This window comes from Erythrolamprus reginae, chromosome 4, assembly GCF_031021105.1.
Source record: "Erythrolamprus reginae isolate rEryReg1 chromosome 4, rEryReg1.hap1, whole genome shotgun sequence".
Lineage (NCBI taxonomy): Eukaryota > Metazoa > Chordata > Lepidosauria > Squamata > Dipsadidae > Erythrolamprus > Erythrolamprus reginae.
The window spans coordinates 113290554-113306376 of NC_091953.1; the positions used below are offsets into that span (position 1 = coordinate 113290554).

At 40.2% G+C, this 15823-nt stretch overlaps 1 protein-coding gene across 3 annotated transcripts in view; it reads right to left on the reverse strand.

Moving 5' to 3' along the window:
* Nucleotides 1–15823, reverse strand: part of FGF14 (fibroblast growth factor 14) — a 443719-nt gene that overhangs the window by 209044 nt on the left and 218852 nt on the right. The window contains exon 2 of one of the 3 annotated variants that reach the window (XM_070751242.1): nt 5968–6007. The exons of 1 other annotated variant lie outside the window; for it this stretch is intronic. Coding sequence is in view for 1 of the 2 variants with exons in the window: in XM_070751241.1 (XP_070607342.1) it covers nt 4364–4412 (49 nt within the window). In the remaining variant the exon portion in view is untranslated. Of the gene's footprint in view, nt 1–4363; nt 4467–5967; nt 6008–15823 lie in introns of those variants that run through there. One more of the 3 variants, XM_070751241.1, reaches the window with a different exon arrangement.

A 15823-nucleotide genomic window follows, 5' to 3' on the forward strand; every position in this document is an offset into this window, starting at 1 on the left:
AATAATTGGGGGCACAGCAACAGTTATAAATTAAGCATATATTTCTTCAGCTAACAGTTAATCTGTAATTGGAGATATGCTAAACAGTCCATATCCTGCTAAGCTCAATTTTACAGTTGAAAAGCACATGCACAATTTTACAAAGAACCTCAATCTCATTTTACTCAAGATTATTTTTTGTACTGGTGCATTCATAAAATGCTTATACTCGTTATTACTTTATCCAGTATAGAACAATATAATCTTCTACAAGACTGTTTAGGTCTCCATTAACCCATAATAAATATCAATTTTAATTACATATTAAATCCACAAAGAACAAAAACAATAAAATAAGTGTTGTACTTCTGTGCTGTTTAGAGTTTAGATTATATTTATAGTATAATACACACACATATAAATATATACTGTGAACTCACAATATTCATGAGTTCAAGGGATCTATTAAAATATTTCCACTTTCCATTATGTAAGTGTGTATTTACATCTAGTTAAAGTCATAGGTAGAACAAACCCATTAAAAGCGATGAAATTAATATCACTTCCTCCATTTCAATTTGCATGGACAAAGATATAAGCATACACACACATTCAAACATATCTTCCCATTCAGTCGGAAACAGTTCAACAATCAATCTACCATTAATAAGGAGTGGAGCCCTTGCATCAGGCCCAAAATATCCCATAACAAATATACACTTAAAAGAAACCCATCAGCAGACTATGAGGGAAAGGGCAATTTCCTATTTGTTTGTTTGTTTGATTTTTATGCCGCCCTTCTCCTTAGACTCAGGGCGGCTTACAACATGTTAGCAACAGCAGTTTTTAACAGAGCCAGCATATTGGCCCTCATTTTACCCATCTCTGAAGGATGGAAGGCTGAGTCAATCTTGAGCCGGTGATGAGATTTGAACTGCTGACCTACAGATCTACAGTCAGCTTCAGTGGCCTGCAGTACAGCACTCTCCCTGCTGCGCCACCCCGGTTGTTCTACAACAGGGATGTCAAACTTGCACCCCATGGGCTGGATGAGTCGTGTGCAGGCTGTTCCCACTCTACCCTGGCTCCGCAAAGTCACATCATGTGATCTCATGTGACGTGATTGAATTTGACATCTGTGCTCTACAACCTGTTACCCTGAAACTGAAGATGGCTGTGTTCATGCCAAATAGTGTTCTGCCGGTGTGTGCCACCCGCCCTTAATTACAGGTTAATTAATCCAAGCAGACACCCACCCATGATAGAATGCAAGTAAATGTTCTTTATCAACAGAAGAGAAGAAAAAACTCCCTTTTAAACTTCAAAGGGATTTCTTGTAAAAATAAGGCACACTTTAAAGACAATCCAAGAACGAAGTCTAATAATAAATCCAATTGCTAACCTAGTAACTGGGAATTGGCTCACAGCTACTGTTGTCCACACGAGGATAAACACTCACAATGAATTATATAGTTCAGAGTCTGGGAATTCAAGCAAAGTCTTAATATAATCAGGAAACAGCAAGTCACGGACTTGACGAACTACGATCAGATAATCTTCCACAATGTTTAAGCCAGCACACTGCTATTTTATCAGCAGCTCTAATTACTGGAGCCCTGCCCAACCACAGGTGGCCTCTCTTATCTCCTGTAATATGTCTTAAGTTGTTCTCTCCTATGCATAGCTCTACGCATGCGTGGGTCTGTCATACGTTCCTCATTGGAATCCAACGAAGATAAGGAAGATTGATCTCCTCCTGGGCTGGCAGCCAAGCCCTCCTCTTCCATCCCACCCACACTTCCTTCGTCATCGGATAATTCACTAGCTGACTCTGTCGGGAGCAAAACAGGCCTGTGACTTGTGGATGTTTCCCCCACATCCACATCCACATTCCTTGGGGCAGGAGCTGGGCCAGAGCTAACCACAACAAATAGTAGCCAAGAACAGCTGTAGCTCATGTATATATATATGCACAGAAGCAAAATCTCGCTAGGGCATGCTGGTGACACAGAGCTGGCGTGCTTTGTACCAGTAGCAGCAGTAAGTAGCAACCCCATCCTGTAGCTGACTGCAAAGAATATACAACTGCTTCCATCCCCCACCAGTTACTGGTAGTTAGAACTGAAGAAGCTTCTTGGATGAGAAGCAAAACATTTTCAAAGAAAAAAACCAAGAAAGTCTTATTGCCTTTTTGAAAAAAAAAACACATTTGGGACAACCCTGACTTAGACGATTGAGCATTTCCATTGATATTAAAATAATAATTTATTTATCTGACTGATACGTTTCTGAATACATGAAACATATTTAGCATTGTGCCATATATCAGTGTATGATTATGTCAGAAATAATGTATGACTTTTTTAAAGATATGGATGGGTGATCATATCACCAATAATATATTTATAAATAACATTTATAAACAGTAGTTAAAGATCTTGCAAAGATCTCATGAATCACAAAATCAAAGATATAAGAAAGCACGCTCTAGTAATTTGTTACTCAGATTATATATCATAAAATATATCTTTGAAAATATTCTCAAAATTTCACTTAAAAATAACCTTTCACACCAAATGTTGTTAATCAATGCCCAGAATAATTACTGGCATTCCCAAAGACTGTATTTCTCTGCAGTTACGCTTATTATGGACCAATATATCTGAAAGCTATATTCAGCGGAAATGGAATTAGCATATACAGTGTTCCCTCGATTTTCGCGGGGGATGCGTTCCGAGACCGCCCGCGAAAGTCAAATTTCCGTGAAGTAGAGATGCAGAAGTAAATACACTATTTTTGGCTATGAACAGTATCCCAAGCCTTCCCTTAACACTTTAAACCCCTAAATTACCATTTCCCATTCCCTTAGCAACCATTTAGATTATTACTCACTATGTTTATTTATTAAAGTTTATTAAAAAATGTTTTTTAAAGACAGACAAAAGTTTGGCAATGACATATGACATCATCAGGTGGGAAAAACCGTGGTATAGGGGGGAAAAACGTGAAATATTTTTTAATTAATATTTTTGAAAAACCATGGTATAGATGTTTCACGAAGTTCGAACCCACAAAAATCGAGGGAACACTGTAATGTTAAAAATAATAACAGCGCACAATTGCTGTCCACATTTTGTGCTACATTTGTAATTTCCCCAGCCCAATGCAAAGTCTGTAATATCCTTTAAGGTTCTTCATTATGGTGAAGGCTCAGTAGTTGAAGGGCTTCATCTTTGCATGCTTCAGTTTAATTTAAAGTTATCACCTCAGGCCATTCCTGAATGCCACCCTAGACTAAATTACAGGTGATTTATTCATGAGCAGACTCTAGTTGATCCCAAGTTATGAAATATGTGTCCTAGAGGGAAATACAATGCTGATACAGATTTTTAGTTCCATTTTTAAAAATTCTCTTATTATTTTATTATTATTATTATTATTATTATTATTATTATTATTATTATTTATTAGATCTGTATGCCGCCCCTCTCCATAGACTCGGGGCGGCTAACAACAGTAGTACAAAGCAGCATGTAAATCCAATACTAAAACAGTTAAAAAACCCTTATTTGTAAAACCAAACATACATACAAACAAACATACCATGCATAAATTGTAAAGGCCTAGGGGGAAAGAATATCTCAGTTCCCCCATGCCTGATGGCAGAGGTGGGTTTTAAGGAGCTTATGAAAGGCAAGGAGGGTGGGGGCAATTCTAATCTCCAGGGGGAGTTGGTTCCAGAGGGCCGGGGCCGCCACAGAAAAGGCTCTTCCCCTCGGGCCTGCCAAACGACATTGTTTTGTTGACGGGACCCAGAGAAGGCCCACTCTGTGGGACCTAACCGATCGCTGGGATTCGTGCGGCAGAAGGCGGTCTCGTAGATACCCTGGTCCGGTGCCATGAAGGGCTTTATAGGTGATGACCAACACTTTGAATTGTGACTGGAAATTGATCGGCAACCATTGCAGACTGCGGAGTGTTGGTGTTACATGGGCATTTTTGGGAAAGCCCATGATTGCTCTCGCAGCTGTATTCTGCACGATTTGAAGTTTCTGAACACTTTTCAAAGGTAGCCCCATGTAGAGAGCATTACAGTAGTCGAGCCTCGAGGTGATGAGGGCATGAGTGACTGTGAGCAGTGACCCCCAGTCCAAATAGGCTTATGCCTTTCAACACTTCAAAATTCAGATTGAATCTGTTCTGCCGGCGTGTCTCAACCGCCTGTAATTACAAGGTAATTAGTCCAGAAAGACACACACCACACGACAGAAGGAAAACCCAAAATTCTTTATCAACAGAAAAACAGAAACAGCTCCCTTTTTAAATGTCAAAGGGATTTTCTGGTACACACAAGGCACAGGTTAAATGCAATCCAATTGCTCACCCAATAACTGGAAAATTGAGTCAAATTCTAAAGTCCAGAGAGTCCACATACAATCTTGAACAGCAAAAACCACAATCTTGACGAAACTATGAATCAGATAAACTGCCATGAGGCTAAAACAGCAGGCTGCTCTTTTATCTGTAGCACTAATTACAGCAGCCCCACCCAACCACAGGTGGCCTCATTTATCTCCTGTAATAATCCTTCAGTTGTTGTCTCCTATGCATCACTCTACGCATGCGTGGATGTGTCATAAGTTCTTGTTCCGAATCCAGGGATGATAAGGACGATTGATCTCCTCCTGGGCTGTCTGCCAAACTCCCCTCTTCCAAGTCACCCCCACCTTCTTCTTCTTCCGAGGAAACTTCACTCCCTGACTCTGTTGGCAATAAAACAGCCCTATGACATGGTGATGTTTCCCCTGCATCCACCTCCCCATTCCTTGGGGCACGAGCTCGGCCAGAGCCAACCACAACAGAATCTACTGTACCACTTCTTTCATTAACCATTGGTTCCAAATTGGCTCACGTTTGTCTTGTTTTTAAAATTCAGATTAACAGAGTTGAAAGGGACTTTGCCACCTAGTTCAACCCCCTACCCAAGCAGGAGACCCTCTATCTGATTCCACCTAGGATCGAACTCACAACCTCCCGATTGCAAGGAAAGAGTGCTACCTCTAGGCCACAGCAGCTGGGATTCAAAATGGGGTTGCTGTTCCATTCTTTGTAAGTTTTTTTAATGATTTCTATTGCAAGTTAATTTATAATTATGAATATGGCTTATTCAATCCCAAATCACACATTATTGTTAAAGATATGCCTTTTCCTCCTTTAAATACATATAATGGTATATATAAAAAATGCCCTCTTGGAATTAACATCGATACTTTCATCCAAGCATCAAGAACGTGTTTTTTTGTGGAGATGAAAATCAGCCAAAACACTTATTATGTGATAGTGGAAGGCAAAAAGTAAAATTGACTGGATTCTTGATATCTATCATATTATAAAAAATTTTAACATTTTAATTATTTCTTCTTCCTCTCGCCCTCAAAAGGGACTTAAAGGGGATTTTTGTCAATTTTTTGTAGTTTTAAAGCGTAATTGTTTTATAGTAGTTTTGTATTTTTATATCTATTTATTACTATTTTCATTGTTGTATATTTATTACATTAACATTACAGTGTGTATGTGTATGCATACTGCTATAATAAGATTGTACACATTATTTTGATTTAGTACTGGTTTTATTGTTTAGATTTTTCCTCTCTCTATATATTGCATTGTAAACTTCAATCTCAGGATGGCTGAAAAATTAAACGTGTAATGAAATAACCATTATTATGAATAAGCAAACATTTGTATACAAATTATTGATAAGTTATCTGCTAAGTAGTGTATTTTGATGACCAGTGTTAGGGGAATGAAAACCAAAACAGTTTCTCCCCTGTTTCTTAGTTATTGTGGAATTAAAGTGCTGGAGTGAATTAGTTTCTTGCTGTATGGAAATAAAGTAGGGAAAAAAATAGTAAAAATGTATTCAACATATCATAAGCTTAAAGAAAAAAAATCAGGGAAAAATCAATAAAATGGAGAATTACATACCACTATTTGTGTTTGTTGTAGTCCTTCTCCTTCTTCCACCCTACAAAACAAGATTCCATACAGCAAGCGTTATAGCTCTACTTACTATGAAGTCAGTGGCAAAACGTTTATTGGAGGTACAGTGATCCCTCTATTATCGCGAGGGTTCCGTTCCAAGACCCCTCGCGATAATCGATTTTTCGCGATGTAGGGTTGCGGAAGTAAAAACACCATCTGCGCATGCGCACCCTTTTTTTCTATGGCCGCGCATGCATAGATGGTGGAGTTTGCGTTCCCCGCTGCCCACGCAAAGGGGAAACCCGATTCGGCTCCTCGCTGCTGCTGCGCTACCGAGCAGATCAGCTGCTGGGCGGCCGAAGGAACCTTCCCTGGGTCTTCCCCCTCTTGCTGGTGGGCGGGCGAGCAGCGGGCATCAGCGAGGAGCCGGGGTTTCCCCTTTGCGTGGGCAGCCGGGAAGACCCAGGGAAGGTTTCTTTGGCTGCCCAGCAGCTGATCTGCTCAGTAGCGCAGCAGCAGCGAGGAGCCGAATCGGGGTTTCCCCTTTGCTGATGCCCGCCCGCCGCCCGCCGCCCGCCGCCCGCCAGCAAGAGGGGGAGAGATAGAGAAAGAGAGAGAAGGAAAGAAAGAGATGAGAGAGGGAGGAAGAGAGTGTGAGAGAGGAAGAAGCAAGATAGAGAAAGAGAGAGAGAAAGAAAGATGAGAAAGGAAGGAAGAGAGTGAGGTCATCGGTGGAAAAATCGCGATATAGCGTTTCGCGAAGATCAAGATCGCGAAACTCGAGGGATCACTGTATATAAATATATATTTCAGCAGTGTTTTCACTTTTGCCCATTCTTGATCAACAGCACATGATTTCTGAAAGCAGCAATCCTCAATATGCTAACTACTTTATGCAGCATTTTTCAAAGTCCTACTTAAGAGGTGATTTTTAAAAGATGAGAAAGAAAAAGCCTTCAGCAGGGTATGCGGACTCTTTAATATAGCACTTGTGTCTATTTAGCAATAGCAATAGACTTATACATAGACTTATATGTAGCGCTTTTACAGCCCTCTCTAAGTGGTTTACAGAATCAGCATATTGCCCCCAACAATCGGGGTCCTCATTTTATCAACCTTGGAAGGATGGAAGGCTGAGTCAACCTTGAGCTGGTAAGGACCGAACCTCTGGCAGTGAGCAGTGAGATAACCTACAATACAGTGTTCCCTCGATTTTCGTGGGTTCGAACTTTGCGAAACGTCTATACCACGGTTTTTCAAAAATATTAATTAAAAAATACTTCGCTGTGTTTTCCCCTATACCACGGTTTTTCCCGCCCGATGACGTCATATGTCATTGCCAAACTTTCATTTGCCTTTAAAAAACATTTTTTATAATAAACTTTAATAAATAAACATGGTGAGTAATAATCTAAATGGTTGCTAAGGGAATGGGAAATTGCAATTTAGGGGTTTAAAGTGTTAAGGGAAGGTTTGTGATACTGTTCATAGCCAAAAATAGTGTATTTACTTCCACATCTCTACTTCGCGGAAATTCGACTTTCGCGGGCGGTCTCAGAACGCATCCCCCGCGAAAATTGAGGGAACACTGTACTGCATTCTAATCACTGCACCACCACAGCTCTTAAGGAGATTAATCATCTCCTTTCATACAAACCAAACACTATAAGCAAGCCAGTGTTGGATGGTACATAGAGAAGAAGGAAAGTGGAATCTTTTAATTCAGCAACAAATCTAAATCTACATTTCAAATAACATGGATGTTTTATTTTATACTCGGCTTTTAATTTATCTAGTAGTTAAGTCTTTTCTATTATGTCAGTGCCCTCTGAAGCTCTTCCTCATTTAATGTTAGTGGACAGCTTTGAGGGACAATTACTTTTCCAACTTTCTTATGATGCTAACAGTCTGGTACCAGAGTACCAGACCTGCTCAGGGCCAAAACTCAGTCTGTGAAAAGTAGTAAGATTTTTAGCATATACTAATTGTGTGCTACAGGAACTACTCTAAAAATGGTTAGGCAGTGATGGTGAATCTATGACACGGGGAGCCATATCTGCTGGCATGCGAGCCATAGCCCTAGCTCAGCTCCAACATGCATGTGTGTGCCTGCCAGTTGATTTTTGCCTCACACAGGGGCTTTGGGAGGGCATTTTTGGCTTCCAGAGAGCCTCCAGAAGGATGGGGAGGCGTTTTTACCTTCCCCAGCTCCAGGCGAGCTTTTGGAGCCTGGGAAGGATGAAATATGGGCCTACTAGGCCCACCAGAAGTTGGAAAACAGACCATTTCCGGCTTCCAGAGGGCCTCTGAGGAGTGGGGGAAGCTGTTTTTGCCCTCCCTGTGCATTGGATTTTGGATGTGGGCACTCGCACATGCACGATAGCATGCGTACATGCTCTTTTGGCACCTGAGGAAAAAAAGGTTCACCATCACTGGGTTAGAGCATAGGAACAAGAACTTTCTGAGAGCCAGTAGCAGGTTCCTACTGGTACGGATAATTCAGTGAAGGGCTACCAAAATTTTTACTACCACACTGTGGATATGGCTTATGCAAGATGCCTTGCATTTTATATTATTATTATTATTATTATTATTATTATTATTATTATTATTATTATTATTATTCTAGTTGGGGAAATGATCAAAAGCAACATGAGAAAATATTATTTTACTGAAAGAGTAGTAGATCCTTGGAACAAACTACCAGCAGATGTGGTTGGTAAATCCACAGTAACTAAATTTAAACATGCCTGGGATAAACATATATCCATCCTAAGATAAAATACAGAAAATAGTATAAGGGCAGACTAGATGGACCATGAGGTCTTTTTCTGCCGTCAGACTTCTATGTTTCTATGTTTCTATGTTGTTTCTATGTTTCTATGTTTCTATGTTTCTATGTTTCTATGTTTCTATGTTTCTATGTTTCTATGTTTCTATGTTTCTATGTTTCTATGTTTCTATGTTTCTATGTTTCTATGTTTCTATGTTTCTATGTTTCTATGTTTCTATGTTTCTATGTTTCTATGTTTCTATGTTTCTATGTTTCTATGTTTCTATGTTTCTATGTTTCTATGTTTCTATGTTTCTATGTTTCTATTATTATTATTATTATTATTATTATTATTATTATTAATAATAATAATAATTAGATTTCGCCCTTCTCCGAAGGCTCAACATCTTTCAGAGCAAATTGGGTGTTCTGGAGTGGAGCTCCATTTTCACTACCCCACGGTGTCATCCGCGAGATTTTGCTTCTGCACATGTTCCTTTCGGTCGTCGGAGAGCCAGTCACAGACACCACCATTTGGGTTCTTACACCCTCTGAGCATGCACAGAATGCTTTGTACATGTGCAGAGGGTAAAAGAATCCAAATGGCAGGGCAAGTAGGGGGACCTTCACACTTCCTTCATGACAGACTCTCCGATGACCGACGGGCACAAGAAAACCAGGAGCATTTCATCCCTGGATTTGGGGTTTTATGAAAAAAGTATCAAATTGTTATTTTATCTATTGCCCAGGAGTTGGGGAAAAGAAAAGATGCTGGTGGAGTTTTTCTGGCTCAGGTGGGCGGAGCTTGAAGCACCATTCATATGAATTAGAAAACAGTTACAATTTACTGTACTGTCTAGGACAGTGATGGTGAACCTATGGCACGGGTGCCACAGGTGGCACGCGGGGCCATATCTGACAGCACATGAGCTGTTGCCCTAGCTCAGCTCCAGCACACATGTGCGTGCCAGTCAGCTGATTTTTGACTCACGTGGAGTCTCTGGGAGGGCATTTTCAGCTTTCGGAGGACCTCAGGGGGGATGGGGGAGGGCGTTTTTGCCCTTCCCAGGCTCCAAGGAAGCCTCTGGATCTTGTGGAGGGTAAACAACAGGCCTACCGGGCCCACCAGAAGTTGGGAAAGGAGCTGTTTCTGGCCTCCAGAGGGCCTCCATGGGGGCAGGGGAGACAATTTTTGCCCTCCCCAGGCATTGAATTATGGGTGTGGGCATTTGTACAGGCTCAATAGTGTGTGCGCATATGTTTTCAGCATCCGAAGGAGAAAAGGTTCACCATTACTGGTCTAGGAAACCCTAGAACTTTGAAAAACTTTGCCTATTTTTAATGTAGCTACCTAGGCTCAGTTTTTAGGATTACAGTGTTCCCTCAATTTTCGTGGGGGATGCGTTCTGAGACCACCCGCGAAAGTAGAATTTCCGCAAAGTAGAGATGTGGAAGTAAATACACTATTTTTGGCTATGAACAGTTTCACAAGCCTTCCCTTAACACTTTAAACCCCTAAATTACAATTTCCGATTCCCTTAGGAACCATTTAGATTATTACTCACCATGTTTATTTATTAAAGTTTATTAAAAAAATATTTATTAAAGGTGGACGAAAATTTGGCAATGACATATGACGTCATCGGGTGGGAAAAACCATGGTATAGGGGAAAAAACCGCAAAGTATTTTTTAATTAATATTTTTGAAAAACCGTGGTATAGACTTTTCGCGAAGTTCGAACCCGCAAAAATCGAGGGAACACTGTATATTTGAATGGATGGATGGATGGATGTATTCTTGTTTTAAATCCATTATCTTCATTTTTCTCTTTCTTTTTCCTCCCTCACAATTACACATAGTACATACAATTATCAAATTACTAAAGAATTTCCCTATTCATATTGCACAAGAGTGTAATTTTTCAAGCCACAAAGTAACGTGTATTAATCTCAGAATATACTTCTGTGTTTAAACGCAATGAATGTGTGTTTAAAACACAGAAGCGCCAAACACACACCAAACAGCAATGGTTTTAATACAGAAGAAAATGTGCTATATGCATATAGACTTGGGCCAGAGCAACAAAATGGAAGGTCATTACAAAAAAGGCCCAACACCCAATAGTCCCTTATCTAGTCCAAAGTAATCTGTCATGTAGCTCTTAAGTAATTGGTAACAAATTCTGCAGTTTTATCAATAGGATACACTATCACAGTGACTAACTCCTTAAATTCAACATTATCTTTCTATTGGGGAAGTATATTCTGCAATAGAGAGAGAGAGAGAGATTCTTTGTGATGTTCCTTCTATTGGAAAATTTCCAAGCTGTTTGTCTCTTCCTGTCAGGAAAGAAAGATCAGGCCATATGTGAAGTTCCAATTAAACTGATTTATTACTATTCATGCCTATGCACATGAATCTATTCAACAAACAACACTGTCTTGGTGTTAGATATGGCTCAAAGGAATTCAAGAAGGCCACACTTGGAATACTGCATTCAGTTTTGGTCACCACGATGCAAAAAGGATATTGAGACTCTAGAAAAAGTGCAGAGAAGAGCGACAAAGATGATTAGGGAATTGGAGGCTAAAACATATGAAGAATGGTTGCAGGAACTGGGCATGGCTAGTTTAATGGAAAGAAAGACCAGGGGAGACATGATAGCCGTGTTCCAATATCTCAGGGGTTGCCACTAGTGATGGGCGAACCCAATGGTGTTCGGGTTCGGCAAGTTCGGATGAACTTTATGCAAAATTCGGCCGAACCCGAACCAAACCCAAACCTGAACGGGGAATCCCACCAAGAGATTCCGGGGGCGGAGCTTTGACGTCACGTATACCGGCAGGTTGCTAAGGACGCCAAGGTGATCACTTTCTGGATTCCATGGAATCCAGGAAGTGATCACCTTGGCGTCCTTAGCAACCTGCCAGTGACATCAAGGGTCCGCCCCCGCAATTTTTTGTGGGAGGGGTTCCCCAGCTCCTTCAAAGGGAGGTCTTCACATAAAAATAAACATTGTTATTTTTACCTGAAAGGACACCGCAGTGGCGCTACAAGCAATAGGCGGTCCTTTCATGTAAAAATAAACATGTTTATTTTTACATGAAAGGACCGCCCTTTGCTTGCAGCGCCGCTGTGGCGTCCTTTCACGTAAAAATAAACATTGTTATTTTTACGAAAATAAACAATTTCCTGAGCATCAGAACAGTTGATCATTGGAACAGCTTGCCTCCAGAAGTTGTGAATGCCCCAACACTGGAAGTTTTTAAGCAGATGTTGGATAACCATCTGTCTGAAGTAGTGTAGGGTTTCCTGTCTAAACAGGGGTTGGACTAGAAGACTTCCAAGGTCCCTTCCAACTCTGTAGTTGTTATTGTTACTATTATTAATACCATCATCATCATCATCATCATCATCATTATGAGGATCGGACTTAGTTCTGCTCTGCAGAGGCTTTGATAGTTATTTTGTTATTTGCATTAACTATTATTATTATTATTTCTCTCTACATGTGATGCTGAAAAAAAGATAGGACTACTTCTACTGATGTTTCCGGGTGGGAACTAAAATCAAATGTGCAGCTATATTCACACATGTACACACAAGCCATTTACAGAGATTTAAGTACATATCAAAGATTAAATTGAGAAGTAGAAAAAAGAGGCAGCAAGAGTTAAATATAATCTCCATGATGACAGACTGAATTGCTCTATGGTTGGATAGCTGAAATAGAAAACCGCGACAATTTTTAAATTAGTATCCCAGATATATTTTGTGCAGCAAAAATCAATTGCGCTGTTTTCAGATATTTTCTACATATCTTATTCACACCTCAGCACCAAAGCTTTTATCTCTTAGTGCTTTTTGGTGCCATCTTTTATTGCTCTATTATATCAAGTCACAACAATATAGAAATGGAAGGTAACAGACAGAAAGAGGAATAGAAAAACAATGAAGTAGTTGCCATTTGTTTTCTGCAGTTGGAGAGAAAGTTGTCTACCTGTCATTTTAAAATACAGTGCATATATAGTAAATCTTCAAGAGGCAGCTTGAATTAAAAGGTCATAGCACAAAAGAGAAAAAAATAGCTTGGGGTTACAGTGGTACCTCTACTTATTAACTTAATTTGTTCAGTGACCAGGTTCTAAAGTAGAAAAGTTTGTAAGAAGAAGCAATTTTTCCCATAGGAATTAATGTAAAAAGCAAATAATGCATGCGATTGGGGAAACCACAGGGAGGGTGGAGGCCCTGTTTCCTCCCAGGAGATTCCTAGAGAGGCCCCAAGGAGGCTTCTCCCCATCTTTTCTGGCCCTGTTTCCTCCCAGGAGATTCCTAGAGAGGCCCCATGGAGGCTTCTCCCCACCTTTTCCGGCCCTGTTTCCTCCCAGGCGATTCCCAGAGAGGCCCCACGGAGGCTTCTCCCCACCTTTTCCGGCCCTGTTTCCTCCCAGGCGATTCCTAGAGAGGCCCCATGGAGGCTTCTCCCTGCCTTTTCCGGTTACGGTTTTGGAGGCTCAGGTTTATAAGTGGAAAATGGTTCTTGAGAAGAGGCAAAAAAAAAATCTTGAATACCCGGTTCTTGTCTAGAAAAGTTCTTAAGTAGAGGCGTTCTTAGGTAGAGGTACCACTGTACTTGTAAAGGCTAATCATATTAATAATGGCAGAAAGTTAGAAGGATCACATGATGCCCGCATTGAAAGCTCCAGTTTTTAGGAACAGTTTAAAAGATTGTTCTTAACTTTTAATGCCAAAAGTAGCTTAAATTTTAATGGCTCTGACCCTTCATTTTGATTCTACTCAGATATTGGACAGCTGGTGTTATCCAGATTTGTAAAGACTGCCCTCTTCATAATTTTCAGCCGAAGCCCATACTAGTTTACAACTGACCATAGTCTCAAAACATCTAGAAGCATTAGATTGGGAAATCTGGCATAATGATTTAGCAAAGCATTTATGACTCAGGGATTTAAACCTTGTTTCCTGTTGCTGTTTTTTTTTCTCCCTGTTTCCCACTCCTGATCTGCCCTATTGGAACCAACTATAATAATAAAGGAACCTCATAAGAACTACCACTTAATTTGATCGAAACTGATATGAGCTCTATTCAGTTCATTAGTTAACCAAAATTAACAATTAAGCAACAGACCCTCTGAAATGTTTTCAAGAAGATCATCAAGTTTCTAGAAAATAAGAGATGACGGCTCTTTTGTCATTTTCATTCCCATTATGTTTGCTGTCTGCTAATGTGCTGGATTAGAGTTTTATATGGGTTTGGAAAATTAATATTCATGGCTGAATAATACCATTTCCAATTAAATATAGAATATAATTTTAATCACTTGACAGGTTCGTAATTTTTGCAAACATTAGAGGTTCTAATTAGGAGAGATAGAGAAGTTCACTTTCTTTTTCTCTTTAAAACTAATTTAAATATTATTTAAACTCCTCCCCAGGATGGCTGCTGAGGAGTAAGAGGCTTTCTTTCTCTTACCATCTGCTGTGCTAGAGATGGTTCTTTGGAAGTCTTACCCTCTGGATTTGAATGGGAGCACTTAGGAATGGCCCCAAATTACTTTTTGACAGCATCTGGGAGGGAGAATCTTATTATTATTATTTATTAGATTTGTATGCCACCCCTCTCCGCAGACTCGAAGGCTGCAGTTTCTTGAAGCAGCCAGAAAGTCATTTATATTTTTTCCTATTGGAAGAAGTATTTTGTAAAAATAGCTGGTTACTTTTAAGTTCACTTTTCCAACTTTTGCTTCTGTTATTTTCTTTAAAGGTTAATTGACTGGCTGAATGCTGATTTATTTCAACCCCTGGATTCTTTCCGCTTTCTTTCTTTCTTTCTTCCTTCCTTCCTTCCTTCCTTCCTTCCTTCCTTCCTTCCTTCCTCTCCCTCCCTCCCTCCCTCCTTCCTTCCTTCCTCTCCCTCCCTCTTTCCTTCCTTCCTTCCTTCTTCCTTCCTTCCTTCCTCTCCCTCCCTCCCTCCTTCCTCCCTTCCTCTCCCTCCCTCTTTCCTTCCTTCCTTCCTTCTTCCTTCCTTCCTTCCTCTCCCTCCCTCTTTCCTTCCTCCCTCCCTCCCTCCCTCTTTCTTTCTTTCTTTCTTTCTTTCTGTCTGTCTGTCTGTCTGTCTGTCTGTCTTTCAAATTACCAGAATGGCCCAGCTAACCATGCTTTAAGATGGGGAGACTTCAACTCCCAGAATTTCCCAGCAACAAATGCTAGCTGGGAAATTTCCAGGAATTGAGACCCAGTCACCTTAAAGTTGCTGCAGATGAGAAACACTGCACAAATGCATGAGACTTGACTTCTGCACATGCACAGAAAGGCAAATTTCATGTGAGGACATGCACGCGCATGAGATTTCGCTGATTTTCAGTGTTTTTTGCTGTATATAAGAAAAAAACCCATTGAAAATCAGCAAATTCTCAAATGCACTTGTGTGAGATTTGGCTTCCTGTGCATGCACAGAAGCCAAATCTCATGTGGGCGCATGCGCCTGCCCACTGGTCACCCAGAGATGCATGCGCAGCTCCATTTTCGCTACTGGTGTGATGGCGTCAAGCACACCAGTAGGAACCCAATACAATAAAAACACTCAAGGAATATCCAGTTAAAAAGTCTAGAATAAAATAATAAATTTCAGATAAAATCTATATTTGCTACCACCCATTCACCACCGCTGTAGCCCATTCACCCCCAATCAATCACCTCCCACAATATTCACTCTATAAGGTGCACAGAAATTTTCACCCACTTTTGGGAGGGGAAATACACTTTATAGTCCAAAAAATATATTTTGAAATCACATGTTACATAAACAGTACAGTAGTAAGTTTCCTCCTTCATTCCCCTTTTTAAAAAGACTTTCATTTGTTATATATTTTGGAAGACTACAAGGAATAGGGGGTACGGATAAGAAAATCAGGTGCACACAGAAAAATATAGTTGGATAAGTAAAACCCTGGAATATCATAAAAGTAATATATCCCACAACATCTATAGAAAGTGTATCAATTCCTTAATAAATTGCAGTTTTTCTCCTGGATTACAGAATGCTCTCTTTATTCTACTGTTACAAC